This window comes from Oryzias latipes, chromosome 22, assembly GCF_053564925.1.
Source record: "Oryzias latipes strain Hd-rR chromosome 22, Olatipes_Hd-rR_3.1".
NCBI lineage: Eukaryota > Metazoa > Chordata > Actinopteri > Beloniformes > Adrianichthyidae > Oryzias > Oryzias latipes.
Window position 1 is genome coordinate 955,011 of NC_136258.1, and position 15,997 is coordinate 971,007.

Here is a 15,997-nt window from a genome sequence, read left to right on the forward strand (position 1 = left end):
TCTCCGAAGGGCCTTAATCCTCAGAAGAACCCCACTCCTCTTTCCCCGTCTCCTTAGACGCCTTCCTCGCTGACAGCTGGGCGGGATGCGACGCAGGTAAACAGGTATTCCAGAGAGGAGCGGTGACGAGAATGGAGATTCATATTTAAAAGTCCGTTTAAAAATAAATTCCTGGTAATGCTCAAATTTGAGAAGAGCTTGGCGATCATAGACCAGGAGAGCAGATACAGGGTGCCAGCTTATTAAAAATAGTAAAAAAGCAACAAACAAAATTAGGAGCGGAGCTGACAGACGGCAGGCCGCACACACTGGCGCCATCATGCCACGTCACCGACTCCTTTAACAAACAACCTGTAACTTCTTTGGGCCTGTTCACCTATAGAAAGTGTCAAACAAGTGAGATTGTAAAAGGAGACCCTGTTAAAATAAAGTTATGTTTACATTCAACATTACATACAGACATGCAGACAGCCTTCAGCATCTCACAATAAAACTAGTTAAAGAGGGTGAAGGACTGTCACAAACACATCTCATCGCTCATAGCCTTCAGTTTTGACCTACAGTTGTTCATACATAAGATCAATAATGAAGCACACTGGTGTTCCCCTTAAGATGTGGTCCCTCCTGTCTATAACTCAGCCCAAAAACCTGCAGTGCCTTTAGAGGTCAACCCCCTGTATGGGTGCATGTGACTAAGACATAATGCCTTCAAGTTCTAGCTTGGATACCAGAGATCTCAACTTGAAGATCTTCCAGTTTGTGGTCAACAGTTTAACATGGTGAGAGAGATATTGCTGAATCAAAAATGACAACAAACACGGTGTCTGATCAGAGGGATCTTCTCCTCACAGCAACAATTTATGTCTCTGACCAGACTGAATTCAGCCAATTAAAAGTTAGCACTTAACCACTAAGGCCCCATTTACACTGCATGGTTCAAGTGCATGGTTTTTTCCACTCATGTGGCACAGATCGGATATGACCGGTGAACGCGTAATCAGGAAAAAAGCGCATGGATTCCGTTTTTCTCAGATCTGATTCAGGCCTCATTCATATATAGAAATAAATCGGATACGAATCAGATACGTGCATTTGCGTGTGCCATGTAAGCAGACAAATCGGATATTCCCCAGTAAATGCGAGTCGTACGTCAGTGACGTCAACTCAGGACACCACCAACTGAGATCACATGACTTACTATATGTGCTTTTGTGCTTATTTTGCTGTTCCAGGACAGTTGGAGCCCCATCAGCGTGTTACCTTTCAGCCTCAGGCTTCAGACCGTAGTCAGAAACTGCTGTTATTTCCGGTCCGGTCCTGGTCGAGACGCAAACGGTAACTAATCAAGCTGGACACCGTTGCTCTGATAGCACAAGGGGTTACATAATGACAGAGGTGTTTCTAGAGTCAGAGGCCATCAACATGTCTTTTAAAACTCTTAATAATGCCGCTTCAGTGTTTTGATTTCAGCGCAGTATTATGCTGGGATCTGGAAGACCCGTAAACCCACTGGACACTAACTGTCTGTGAGGATTACTTACACAAAAGGACATCAGAGAAAACTCTAATTTAATATTTCTGCAGTCAAAGTTATCAAAAATCTTTATTTTAGGCAAAACTTATGGCATTGAAAGTGTACAAGTGTTATCTGTAAATACTAATCATGGAAATGGAAAGTTAAGAGAATATCTGAGGTAAATCTCAGTTTAAGGAATGCCAAGCTAAAATTATTTGACATTATATTTAGCAAAATAATAACAGTTATTAATTCTGTTATGAAACAAGCTACAAATAGGTCACAAACGATGCTTAAGAATTTCCTTAAGGGAAAAAAAAATGTGCTATTGAATTGTTTTGTCTGCTTTCCACTTTCTATTGAGAAAGTTTTTATTTGTTGCTTTATTACTTTTTATTTCTTAATCTACTTGTAAGCCAATGTAGTATGTTTCTTTCAAGTGCCTACACTGCAAAAGAGGAATTTTAAGAAAGTAAAAAGACCATTGTTTTAGGAAGAAAAAAAATTCTGTTTTGCAAGAAAATAATTTTTTCAATAGCAAAATAATCTTAGTTTGAGAATGGCGCCTACTTGTATCGTCCTGTTCTACCTTCCCCGAAGGCCCGAAGACCTTTACAGTCACAGACCCATTCACATTCACACCCTGATGCTGGCTCCGCTGCAAACACTGGCTCCACCCCAATACCACCGGAGGCAATGTGGTTTTCAGTTAAAACCTGTGTTAGTGACACAAAAAGAGGCATTCCTGGTAAGACAACTTTTCTTACCCCACTGGCAGATTTTTTATTTCTTATTTAAAGAAAATCTGCCAAAGGGGTAAGAATTCTTTTCCTTTTTCTAAGGGGTCTGTTTTTGCTGTATAATACAAATGTATTGACTGAAGTGACACTTTTGTGTAAATATTAAGTAATTTTGCAAAATGAAATTAAAAGCAGGATGATTTTGTGAAAACTGGCTGGCTGACCCTTTTTTCATTCAGGAATGTCACAAAAAACGAATTGAAATCACTCCAATGAAAATTGTTTTTCCCCATGTTTTTTCATGTTGTTGTGTCATATTTCTGATGATGGAAGACCTATATAAAGAAAATTCAGCTCAAAATTGCTTTTCTGAGTATTTATTTAAATTGTGAAGCAGACAAAAAATTATTTTGAAAAAGATTTTATTTGTTACATAAATAAAACACCGGGCGGGCCACAAGCTTCCTGCTCCGCTCCATTCTGATCCTTCCACTTGAAGACGACTACATCCATATACTTCTTCGTTTTCCTTGTCTGAGTTGGTGTCTGGCTCAAAAGCGTACGGCTGGATAGCTTCAACATTTCTCGCCGTTTTTGTTGGACTGGTAATGTTAAGCTGCGTTCACGCCAAACGCGATTTGCATGTCAAATTCAAGTTAGAGACTCTTGACGCACGACAAATTCGCTGCCTATCAAAAATTCGTTTATCGTGGGAATGTTTTCAGCCTGATTGTTATGGAGCAGTGTCTGTGTATTCATTTATTTTAAAAGGCTCTACAACTGCATCTGTAATCATGTTTGGGTTCGTGAAATTATTCAGTCTCTCCCTGTGTGGTAGGTTTCCCTCCTGCTACAGGAGCTGTGTCTGAATAACAGCCGCTTTCCAAAGTTTCTTCCGTGTCTCTGCGACCCAGTTTGAAGACTTGCTGTCCAAGAGGGAAAAAAGAGAAGTAAAAATAAAACTAGAGGATCATTTTTTTTATTGTCTCGATGAAAATAAGAGAAATGGTTCTGAAAGCACGAGCAGGATGCCTCCCAATGCCACAACATTCTCTCCGCCGGCCAGCAAGCCGCCTGGGGGCCAGTGTAGAGGGCGCGATCACTCTAGCCCCATCGGGCCCTACAACAGGCTGGTGACCTGTTCAGGGTGTACCCCACCTTCGCCAACAGTAGCCAGGACAGGCTCCGGCAACCCCGTGGCCCAGAAACAGGGAAACATTGGGTTATGATAATGGAATGGAAGTTCAGGACGAGAACAGTTGCACAATTAGCCATATTGGACTTGTAGTCTACTCACTGATCGATCTACTGATCATAACCTTTACCAGCATCTGTAGTGCAGTCTGTCTGTATCGAGTTATCAGAAGTGCTGCAGTCACAGACAGAATCAGTGTTTACTTTTGATTGGCTCTTGACAGGACAAACCTGCTCTCGTGTCAATTCAATCATCATCACAGTTGACATGCACATGGATGGTGCTGAGGTTTTCACAATGCCACTGTTTTAAGGACATGTTGGACTCAAACCCTCAGAATTCTGGAGCAGAGGCAAAGCAGCGTTTCCATGGGTTAACTCTCCGTTCAGTCACTCTACAGTCTGGATTCTTTAACTGAACCTATGTTTGTTGTTGTGTTTTTTGTTTTACAAGCATACAAATTAAATGGAAGACCACTCTGTGCTACTAGCCCTAATGCACCATAAGAAAACCAAAATAAGATTTAATTGGTAAATGCAATTTTCTAGTCATTTTACAAAATGAAAGAGTATGAACTCCCACCTACAAACAATCTAAATATGCAATTATTTGCACCTTATTTGCTGACAACTGTGAGCAATAAGATGTATTTTCAAAGCTCTACTGTTACCTTTGAGCGGGAAGAGGAAGGGTTCTCCATCTGGGCCTAGAAAAGATGTGCCATCATCACCATCAGCTGTGGGGTTGTCCTCTATGGAGGTGTTTCCACCTGGAATCAAGGAAGCAAAAGAGCAGAAAAATAACTAGCATACAGAAATAGTAATTTGGAAACGTTCGGAATCTCTCACTTTTGTCTGATGCAAAACACTGAGATTTTAGTTCTTGATATCATAAGAGCCAAAGGAATAATGGAACAAACATTTGTTTACCACCTTGCTGCCAGGTTGGGATTACAAATGTCTGTAACATAAGGAAAATGTACTGAACTTATGTAGGAGCTTGGCTGAAGCAGGAACACAATGTAAACAGAAAGTTGCTAAAGGCAGGGTGACCAATAAATTAATCCCAATCAACCGGTCAACCACAGAGGAGGTGTGGCTGGATTGCGGGCCGTTAAAACTAAATAAACAAAAAATGCACTCAGTCATTCATTCTTGTATGCATGTCACTTGACATGTGAAATGGCTATTCTCTGATACAATGTCAATGCATATGAATGTTCAACTAGGGCAGGGGTGGCAAACACCGAGCCGCATGCAGTCTCGAGCTGCATGCTGCTCTTCACGTCTCATCATATTTTCTATATATTGTACCTCATTTCATAATTTCTTCCCTCTTAAACCACACTCAAACCATCAGAGGGTATTAAAAATTAATAATAATAAAAGTAATTCGGCAGTGTGTGTGTTTTGATGCTGCTCCCGACACATACGTGACCGCCAAACATTTGCGCAGGTTACGCCTAGGGGTGTAAAAAAATTCATTTGGCAATATATTGCAATACGTCATTTGGCAATACTTGTATCGATTCAAAATGCTGCCAGATCGATATTTATTTAATTATTTCTGAGCGTCCTTCAGCGTCTGACTCTTGTTGTCCACTTCACCCTCCGACCGCTAGTTGGCAGCAGAGCACACGGAGCCTCTTTGAGCAGCTCTACTCTGCACAAAACAGCAGAAAGACTGCCGCCCGCCAGAGGCAGTTCTGTTGTTATGAGACATGAACTATTTAGTTTTTACTTGGAATGGATACCAAACAGAAACTCTGAGCCATGTTGCTGCCAGTAAGATGAAAAAACGTGGATTGCTGTGCTTTTTAGCAGCTCAGATAAATAAGAGACAATGAAGCATGGCAGCAGCTAATAGGCTAATGCGCTTAGCATCTGCTAACATGCTCAACTACCCCTGGCTGCAGCCTGCAGAACTGCACAACATAGTGGAATGCTGGAACGCTGAATGTGTACACGCTGTGGAATGTTAACCCCGCCCACATTTAGCCTGTCTTCTTCATTGGTTTTACAAGTTTCCATGTGCAATATTGCCACCTACCGGTTTTTAAGGAGTTTTTCCTTACCGTGAAGGGGGGGGGTCTAAGGGCAGGAATAACAGTTTAGTTTAGTCTGTTTTGTTAAAGTTTAGTATTTTCCTAATGCATTCTTTGTAATCATGATCCCCTTTTATTGTTTTTCATTGCGCTAAATAAAATATAAATTTAATTGAATTAGAGAATTTATACAGTGATTCCTGTCTTCTTATGCCTTTTACAAGTTTCCATGTGCATGTATTAGGGAGTTAATAAATTCTGTCTGGCCTCACAGACTCAAAAAAATAACTCATTGGATGAACTCAATTTAATTGTTTTGTCAGGATTTACATCCAATAAATATGAGTAACCCCACCTCAAAGAAAATTCTTCCATGTAACGAAATATAATCGAGTTAATCGAACTCAGTTTTATCAAGAAAGGCAAAGGAAAAAAAAAACAAGCAACAGCGGTCTAATGTCAGATTCCAACTCAGAACCTCTGAGTTATAAACCCGCCAACTAAGCCACTGAGCTAACACTCTGTTGATGAAGTGAGGCTGCCGGTATAAATAAATAGATTCCTTATTTCTATAAATGACGCTCTTCGTGTATCGTCTTATTGGGAGAAGCCGAGTTGAAACGATTTCATGCCACAGTTTCGTTTTTTACGTGGAAAAAACGAACTAAAGTTTTCACTTTTGAAAAGTCGAAGGATTTGAAGGACTAATAGTCATACCAGGCATTACATTAGATGAAGGAGTTGAACATTTTAATAGTTGAATGGTTAAAATAGGTGAAAAATTGTAGCCGTGAGACGGCAAAAAGCATAAAGATAAACAGGAAAACAGCATTCAACAGCATGCCCCTTACTTGAACTCAATTATTTTGGATTACTGGAGTTATAGGGTAAACTATTAATACATTTTGTGTTAGGTCAATTAAATGTAGATACAATCTTTTAAAATAAATATTTTTAAATAAAACAAACATAATTGTATTGTGTTACATGAAAGAGGGACTTGAATCATTTTTTTTGAGTGATATAAAAAAAATTGCACCATTCAAATTTTCCTCCCCTCTGTTCTCTTTCTTCCTCATACAATTCACAATGACACAAAATGTGCTCCACTGATTCTTCCCCTTTCCTGCAATCACAACTGCTGTGACAAAGGTGAATCAAATGCACAGGCTCAGCGTGGGCGGGGTTAACATTCCACAGCGTGTTCACATTCCTCTGCGTTCCAGCATTCCACTATGTTGACCCATTCTGCAGGCTGCAGCCAGGGCTTACTCAACATGCTAGCAAAGGGGGCTAAAGTTCTGCAGAACCTCAAAGCAATGGATTCTAGTTTAGGGACCTGATGGATCAGAGGGATATGTACAATCCTCTGAAAAAGCCTGACTGTGGTGATCAGCATTACCAGTTACTTCTGTGTGTGAAGCGTGGCTGCAAAGGTGCAACAGAGCAGATATGTAAACAAAGCCCCTTCTTTGTCAAATTAAAGCAACTTTCGTTCGTTCTGTCATGCTGCCTCATCATCACACTTTGTTTCTGGAAAGAATCAGTGTGTGTGCCCCACTCTTTATTTTTAAAGCACCATTCAGGCTCCTGAACTGTTTAAAAGCACTAGAGAAGCTACATTAATGCTGAAAATAAACAGTATTTTATTTCCCCAATAGAATTAGAAACTTATTGGTTAAGGCTCATTCATTGTTTGTTTTTTCTTACACCTGAAAAAAATATTTATATATTTTTTAAATCAGACAAGGTTGACTGTTCCCTTTCTATATTTTAACTTACCAAAATAAAAGCACTATGAATTTGCTTTGGTGAATGCAACTTATATATGAGATACAATAGGCTCCGTGCACGAAAGTAAGGAGTTCTACTTCCGCCGCCTTGAGTGTGAGGCCGACCATTTCCGCCTTGCGACTTCTATAGCAGCGACACGGCAGATTTTGATTGCGTAAGATGGCATATATCACCCGTTTTCTACAAGGTCTCCCGAAAATCGACGTGAACGACATCTACAGGATTGTCGACCAGTGCGTGGTTACATGGGCAAAATATCGTGTCTAAAATATATAGTGTCGAAAATACCGAAAGGAAATGTGTCCCGTTGTAAACAAACCTGTGCTGTCACATATTTATGCAGCAGCTCGGTAATATACAAGGCGATCTTCCAAACGTGCTTTTATTAATTTTATGAATATTATGAAGTGCCTGTTCGCTCATCATTTTATATTTAATCCTTGTGGTCAGTGCTTTTTTTGTGGAAGAAGAACAGAACTGAAGAACAACCCAGTGTTAGGATAGGCCAACAACACGGGCTAACAACATTAGCCTTTTAATGGAGACAAAATCCAGGACAAACCATGTGGGAAACGCTGCAATCTGCATCCTGGCTGCACGTAAATGATCAGCCTTTATTTGTCGGGGCACAAATTAGAAACACAATTCCATGTGTCGTGATTTTTTTGAACAGTTTCTAAGGACTGAGCGGCATTTCTGCTCTGAAAAGCAGTGCTTAACATTGTGATCATTAAACCGAATTTGACCATTTTATGACAGTGGAAGACATTAAAATTCAGGTTGAGTTTCAAATTCATATTTTAAAAAACAGAAAGAAAACATGTTTCGGTAAAATATCGGGATACGTATCGTATCGCCAGACTCTTGCCAATACACACCCCTAGTTACGCCCAATGCCGGAACACATAGATACAGATTTGATGTGCATGCAGACTGTTACCCTCATGGTCAAAATGGTGAAATTCAGAGTATAAAGTTAAACACAGGACGTTTCTGGAAGAATGGGAAGATTCTTACTTTTTACTGAACAGAATGGCGTCACGATGTTTATCATTATGAGCTCTTAGAAGCAGTAAAATAGTTCATGGCAGAATAGAACAAAACGTATCCCGGATAAAATGAAAAGATTTTCCTGATCTGACACAAATTGTCTCCGTTATTAACAAGTTGAAGCTTTTCAAAGTGCACATTCAAAACGGCCATCATTCCACTTTCCTTTTTGTGGAGCTCACAGCAGAAGGCTGCAATCAAAATGAATAAAGCGCAGAACGTTACGCTGTTTTCGCAACTGGACAGAAACGACCGCAGATCACTTTTCTCATCGACCCTTTAATGCAGAGACTGACTGCCTGAGATCCCCACTTGTCACTGATGAGGCAGCGAGAGAACCAGAAATGATTGAGCTGAAATCTCTTTTGAATGAAGGTACAAATTAATTTAAGTTGCACACAACTGAAATGTAATTTATTTAATGTGTTTATTGTGAATATGAATTACTTAGACACCAGAAAGATGCTCTGTCCAGATGTTTGTGTATTTTTTGGTGCAAGTATCATTGAAAGAGGAATATTGAGATACAAAGAATTTCCAGTTAAATACTGTTGGATGAATGGTGAAATATTCAGTTTTTTTCTGACTTCAGAGGAGTCGGTGCCTCACCAGCATCAACCTAACTGCACGTCACTAAGTAGTTGTGTGTGTCAGAAAGAGGCAGAGAAAAGACTGAGATAGATAGAGAGAGAGAGAGTGTGTGTGTGTGTGTAGAGGGGGTATCTGACCTCCTGGGTAGTCGCTGTGTTAACTCTGGCTAAGCTGCATTTGATGTGTGTATTTATTTCACTTTCCTTGAAATAAACACAAGTACAATACTTGCTGTTGTGTTGTAGGGAGAGGAGTGTGTTATGGAAAATAATACGGCTTTAATTGCGTGTTTGTGTGCGTCTTGGCAGGTCAGTGTGTGGTGTGGCTCTTTGTCTCTCACAGTGAAAAAATTCGGCTCTTGGTGTCAAACTTGTTTGCCACCCCTGAACTAGAGTGAAGCTCACTCTACCGCACCACACTCCGCTAACAGGAGTGTGGTGCTTTCCTTATTCCTAATCTTCAGAAAGCTGTGAGCGTTCAGCGCCAGTTGCCTAACTGCCAGGAACAAGCCATCAAAGGGTGCAGTACTATCCAACTTCCGGCCAATAACCTGTCTCTCCACAACATGGAAGCTCATTTCAGGGGTCATTGCAACCAAGATAAACAGGCACATGGATGAATTCATGAGCAACACACAGGCATTGGTAGATATTCCATAGGTGCCAAACACCAACTCCTGGTTGACAGAACAATCGCTCAAGACTGCAAGTCACGGCCCACCAACCTGCTCAACCAGGAAGGAAGAAGCCCTGAGGACCAGAGCCATAGAGGCTCAGATCTACCACACCAGACAAGACCCAAGGTGTAAATCTACCACACCAGACAAGACCCAAGGTGTAGGCTGTGCAAAGAGGCGCCTGAAACAATCCAGCACATAACTGCAGGATGTAAGATGCTGGCAGATAAAGCATACATGGAGCGCCACAATCAAGTGGCTGGAAGAATATACAGGAACATGTGTGCAGAATATGAACTGGAAACCCCAAGATCAAAATGGGAAACACCTCTGAAGGTGGTAGAGAATGAGAGGGCAAAGATCCTGTGGGACTTCCAGATCCAGACTGATAGGATGGTAATGGAGAACCAACCAGACATTGTAGTGGTGGATAAAGAACAGAGGAAAGCCGTTGTGGTGGATGTGGCAGTACCAAGCGATTGGAACATCAGGAAGAAGGAACATGAGAAACTGGAGAAATACCAGGGACTCAGAGAAGAACTGGAGAAAGCCTGGAAAGTGAAGGTGACAGTGGTGCCTGTGGTAATTGGAGCACTCGGGGCAGTAACCCCCAAGCTGGAGGAGTGGCTACAACAGATACCTGGAAAGACCTCAGACCTCTCAGTCCAGAAAAGCGCAGTGCTAGGAACAGCTAAGATACTGCGCAGGACCCTCAAGCTCCCAGGCCTCTGGTAGAGGACCCAAGCTTGTCGGTGCGCGTAACTTCAGGAGAACTCACGTGACCAATACAGCCACTGTGTCGGTGTGTCACAGATGACACAACGACACAAAAAGCATGTCAACCAGCAGTGTTGCCAGAATATGCGGTTTTCCACCCAACTGGGTGGGTTTGATTTTGATTTTGCGGAGAAAATCTGATTTGGGCAGTTTTCGCGTCAATTTGAAGGGTTTTAGTTAGTTTTATTATAAGTCTCTAAGCTATCTTTTATTTTGAAAGATATTTTATTTTGAAAAATTACAGGATCTTCTCGGTTACATTACTGTCACTTGGGTGCTAAATCAGTCCAGTCGTGAGTTTAACAGAGTAGGGAAAAAACAAATGTTTGATGCGCGCCCTGCTTCCAGCTGTTGAATGATTTTCGCGCTTGTGGGCCCCCATTTTCCTCGCCCACCTGTGTTTTCTTTTAATGAATCTTCACTTAAGGTGTTGAATGTGGTGTTTTAATGAGGTTCATGGAATTATTTGATAGTTTCAATAGTGTTTTTGGCTGTTTGTTGCTCCTGTTCCTCTTGGTTTCCACTTGATCGAGCAAAATATAATTCCATTTGAAACTGACTCTTATTTGAAGTGAACCTTTTTGTGTTTTGGAGGTTAAATGTGGCATTTGTTCTGTAGAACTGTCAAACGTAACCCTTGTTCTATCCTAGGCACCTTACCGTTGGGAGTTGGGTCATCTAGACCCACTAGACAGTGCGCTGAACCTTTTCAGCGCACCTTTTCTTTTTTTTTTTCTTAACTGGTGTCCATGGATTACATGAAATCTTTCCCCCTTTATCCACCTTTGTCATGGTAGGGAGAACACGTCAATGTAAGGGCGGGGTCATCTAAGATAGCACAAGGGTTAAATCAATACAGTTTGGACAATGTGCTGAAACGATTCACGAGGCTCATCTACCCATCACTAGTTGCCAGTGCTGACGGCGCTGCTGGTTGTGGTTCTGCTCCTGGAACTGTGCTGTGAGGCCAAAAGAGGAAGTCAAGTCATGACACCCTTTAAATAAGGGGTCTCAAACTTGCGGCCCACGGGCTATTTGTGGCCCCCAAGATAATATTTTGCGGCCCCCGCCTTAGTATGAAAGTTTAATGTTAATGCGTCCCCCCAGTTTGTGTGAACGAGACTTTTTCAGTGTTGTGCGTGAAGCTGACAAAGCAACCAATCACAGTGGGGTAAATGACTCTTGGGAGCGTGACATTAACCGGGCTTGAAAGCAGGGAAACATTTAAGACAGGAAACCTGACAGCCCCCTTCCTTGGACCACATTAAGGAGTTCTTTCCTTTCCTTTTTAGAACGTATCTATTCGCTCGTAATTTTCTAAATACATGCAGTCCGTGCTGAACATTTCTCTGGGCCGCACAGACCCGAAGGAGGGTTAAGGTTATGGTTACGGTTTGGCGCGGCAGCGTATCAACCCTGACCAAATGCTTCTCGTGCAGGCTGTTACTCCAGCCCACCGCTCCCGCAGGAGGTGGATTGCTGCGGAGAGTTCGTGTTTTAGACGAACCAGCGCCTGGCTTGGATCTTAGCTAGACCAGGCCGGGGGGGGGGGAGATGAAGGTGAAGCTGCAGCGAGACTGAAGGAGAACAGTTTATTATATCTTTTATATTGATTTTAATGTTTTGTGATGTATGTAGCTTTTATTTAATCAATAGGTATTTGAAATTGTTTTAATTGATCACTCAACTACAAAAACCGTTAGGACACATTTCCCATAATGCAATGTTTTGTAGTCATTTGGTGGCTTTCAGTCAGCAGAGTACTAAATTTCCAGCTGCGTTGGTGTAGGTTGGGGCCTTGCTCCCCCCCCTTTCTGGTGATTTTTTTTGATGATTGACAGGTAATGCTGGGGCAAAACATAAGTCACACATCAGGTGATCTGCGCAGCGTTTCGTCCACCTGGGTGATCTCAAACACGCTGATTGTGCATCTTGGCTGCACATATTTGGTGTCACCAACATACATTTCCATCCATTTTTAAACTTCTCTGATCTCAGGTATCAGTAACGATTGTTCTGATCTCCAGTGAACAGCGCCTGTTAGTTTATGAACCAGTTTGAATTCAGTAGAAAAATATAGGAGTGGCTGACCGGCTGCTCTGCAATAACTTGTGACCAGAGTTTAAATGTGCAAAAAGTCATAAGAAAGAAAATCCAAAAATGGTTTCTGAATTTTGTTTCTCCTTAACTGATTTGTGGTTTAAAGAGTTTAAATTAAACACCAACTCAAAATTGGGAGCACATCCTCTATGATTTCAATAAGTCCGAGTCCAGTCCAGATTTCCTGACAATCATCTTCATCCACACTGAGGCTCTCAGCTGTTTGGGAGGAAGTGCTGCCAAGTGTCCATCAGTGAGAAGAAGACAAGAGAAGCCGTGTTCAGAAGAACCATTGATGGATTTACAGAACTGTAGAATTTAAGTCTTCTTTAGTGTTTAATAGTTATAATTCAACAGTGTTAACTGAACTGTGTTAATAAGGATGTTTAAATTAGAAAATAGCAGATATAGAAGACTAATTAAACAGAAATGTATTACTGATTTATTCACTTATTCATTTTTTTATTTACCTATTTTATTTGAATGAAAGTTTTATAATTACATTTTGTACAGAAAACAGTTACTGATAGAGTATAGTTAATAGTTTAGTATAGTATATGTTCCATACAAATTTATTAGCTCTCAGACAAGTTGCGTGTGTGTGCGTTGAAGTTGCGGACCCCCCTCAGCTAGACCCTGCCTTCAGTGGCCCTCAGGTAAATTGAGTTTGAGACCCCTGCTACCCCTTTAAATGCTCCAGTCAGGCAATTGGGCAGGTGCCATCCACAGCAGCCTCCAAGGGGAGAAACCATGGATTTATTTAATGTTTATTTGCTTTTGTTATTATTCGTTTTGTTCTAAGTTTGTACAACTTTTTTTTGTTTTTTTTTCTTTTCCACTAAGACACCAAGTTTTGTATGTAGTCTTGTCTATAATCTTTGTTAAATGTTGTTAGTGTCCCCCCCATGTTTCTCAGGTGGTCATTTCAGCCACTATATATGTTCCCCCCGTTGTTTCAGTTTGTTTCTGTTACTCGGTCTGTTCAGTAGGAGAAGTTAAAGTTAGGTTTGTTGCCTGAGTTAATAATGTTTCTGTTGACCCCTTTAATGGCCCTGTTTTTAAATTATTTACATTTTTTTGAGAAAAATTCAACTTTCATTTTTTGATACATTTTCTGTTGTCCTCTTCTTCTGCAGGATACCTCACAGTCAGGTTTTTAACATTGAAAAAGTGTAATGTTTTTTAACAGAAGACACTTCTGATCTTTTTATGAACACATACTTTTCTTAAAAGCATCGACTTTCCATTTAAGCCCTGATGTTTAATTCTATGGTCAATTATTTACAACTTGAACTTTCTAAAAAATTAACTTTATTTAAATTATGAATGTTTTTTTCCATGCACAAAGAAGGGGTGAAGTTTAAAGCTGGTGATAAATATTAAATAATTACTTTAAAAAAGGAAACATCATGCATTATGAAATATGTGCAACGTTTTGCATCATTGTGTTCTTCCAGATCAGTGTGTTGTAGTTGTGAGTCTCAGTCCCTTACAGTTACAATGACATGGAGCAACAAGTGAGTGTGTGCTTGTGTTGGCTGACGCAGTGTCAGCAAGAACTAGAAATTAACAGTGGACCTGAATGCAGCTCTCAATGACAGCACATAAGTGTGGAAATTCTATTCATTCATTCATTTTCTATTCCGTTTTATCCCTTTCGGGGTCACGGGGCTACTGGAGCCTATCCCAGCCACTTGTGGGCGAAGGCAGGGGACACCTGGACAGGGGGGTATTCCAGAAAGCAGGTTATGCTAGCTCCCACGGTAAGTTTGAGGCTAAGGAAGTTGATAACCTCAGCTTTCGGTTCCAGAAATGGAGGTATGTTTCAGTGTATGTCAAGTTGCCATGGCAACTCATGCTCTGAACATAACCTGGTCTGGAGCAGGTTTAGTTGAAGGTTAGTTTGTTTTCAGAGAGGTGAAGCAGCATGGCGTGTCCATTTGAAGATGATTTAGTGGATGAAGAAGCTCAGATAATACTTTTTCCACCGTGAGAGGGTGATAAGACCACATATGGATGTTGGAAAGAGAAACTTTTTTACTTTGATCTAACTTAATTATTTGCTTCAGTTAAGATAAATCATTTTTTTGTTAAGTCAGCTTAAAAATAACACGTAGTTTTCAGACAGTTATTTTGCTTTCATTCAAATGAATTCAATTAAGTAGGTGTAACTTTGGTGCTGCTGTTAGATCGGCACCGCAAGGGATTGTGGGATACCATTCCCTTTGCCTGTCTGGACGAATTTGGGTTCAAGTGTGGCTTTTTGACCAAATGTGTTCAGTTGTATAGCTATTTTACTGTGTTTTGCCGAGTTATTTTGTCCTATTTTGCTCAAGTCTCTGCACCATGAGGGAGAGGGAGGGAGAGGATGATGAGTTTATATAGCACCACTACGGTTGACAGGTATATTGACAATGCCAGAAAATTCCTAAATGAATGACTGCACTAAGTACACACTTTATTGTTCTTTTTATTGTTATGAAAATGAGGATCTGCCGGCTCAAACTTAGACATATGAGAGTTCAAGAATTTTAATTCATTACGATGGAAATAATATTACTTGAAAATTGGATAAGTTATATATATATATATATATATATATATATATATATATATATATATATATATATATATATATATATATATATATATATATATATATATATATATATATATATATATATATATATATATATGTGTCACATGAAAATGGAAATAAGATCAGAAACTTGTGCGTTTACTTTGTCTGTTCTAATACAAGCAGAAACTCTTTCTTTTGCTGATGATGCAGCCGTGTTACTTTTTTGATGGACGTATAATCTTCATACGCCGTCATTAAACTCAGACTCCGTCTCACTGAAGTATAGCACTTTCTTTTTTTCTCCACGCGTTTCCATGTTGACTCCGGATATCGGCGATCTATTGAGAATGTCTTTATGTACCTGCTGTGCACGTGCATTAACCCAGGGTTACCGTGGCGGCCGTGGTGCAGCGGTAGGGCGGTCGACCCATGATCGTAAGATTGCAGGTTCAATTCCCACCTTGCACGCCCATGAGTCGAAGTGTCCTTGGGCAAGACACTGAACCCTATGAGGTGCCGTGTCGGACATTATTCAGAATTAGCATTCAGAAACACATATGAAATCTCTCACACACACTATCGAAAATGCTCTCACACACACAACTGAAAATTCTCTTACACACACTACCAAAATACTCACACACATACTACTGAAATTTTCAATAGAAACGACGGAAGGCATTTCAGTAGAGACAGTTTTTTTTAAACTTTATTGTTAGAAACGAAGTTGGTCAACGGAAGGCATTTCAGTGGAAATGAACCTGTGTCCGAATTCCTGCCCTAATCCCTAACTACAAAAACCCTATATAGTGCAGCACTATATAGTTTTCTATATAGTTCTCTGAATTTTAAAAGCAATTTGGACACCCATGCTCACTACTTTTTCTTTCGGGTGTTGTTCATAAGGTGCTTGACACGAAAACAAATTGGCGC

At 40.5% G+C, this 15,997-nt stretch overlaps 1 protein-coding gene across 3 annotated transcripts in view; it reads right to left on the minus strand.

Annotated features, from left to right (window-relative positions):
- The window catches only part of alk (ALK receptor tyrosine kinase), a 705,488-nt gene that overhangs the window by 58,031 nt on the left and 631,460 nt on the right, over window positions 1–15,997 (minus strand). For all 3 annotated transcript variants that reach the window (XM_023951462.2, XM_023951461.2, XM_078940523.1), the window contains exon 17: window positions 4,122–4,220. In XM_023951462.2, coding sequence (XP_023807230.1) covers window positions 4,122–4,220 — 99 coding nt within the window. The remainder of the gene's footprint in view (window positions 1–4,121; window positions 4,221–15,997) is intronic.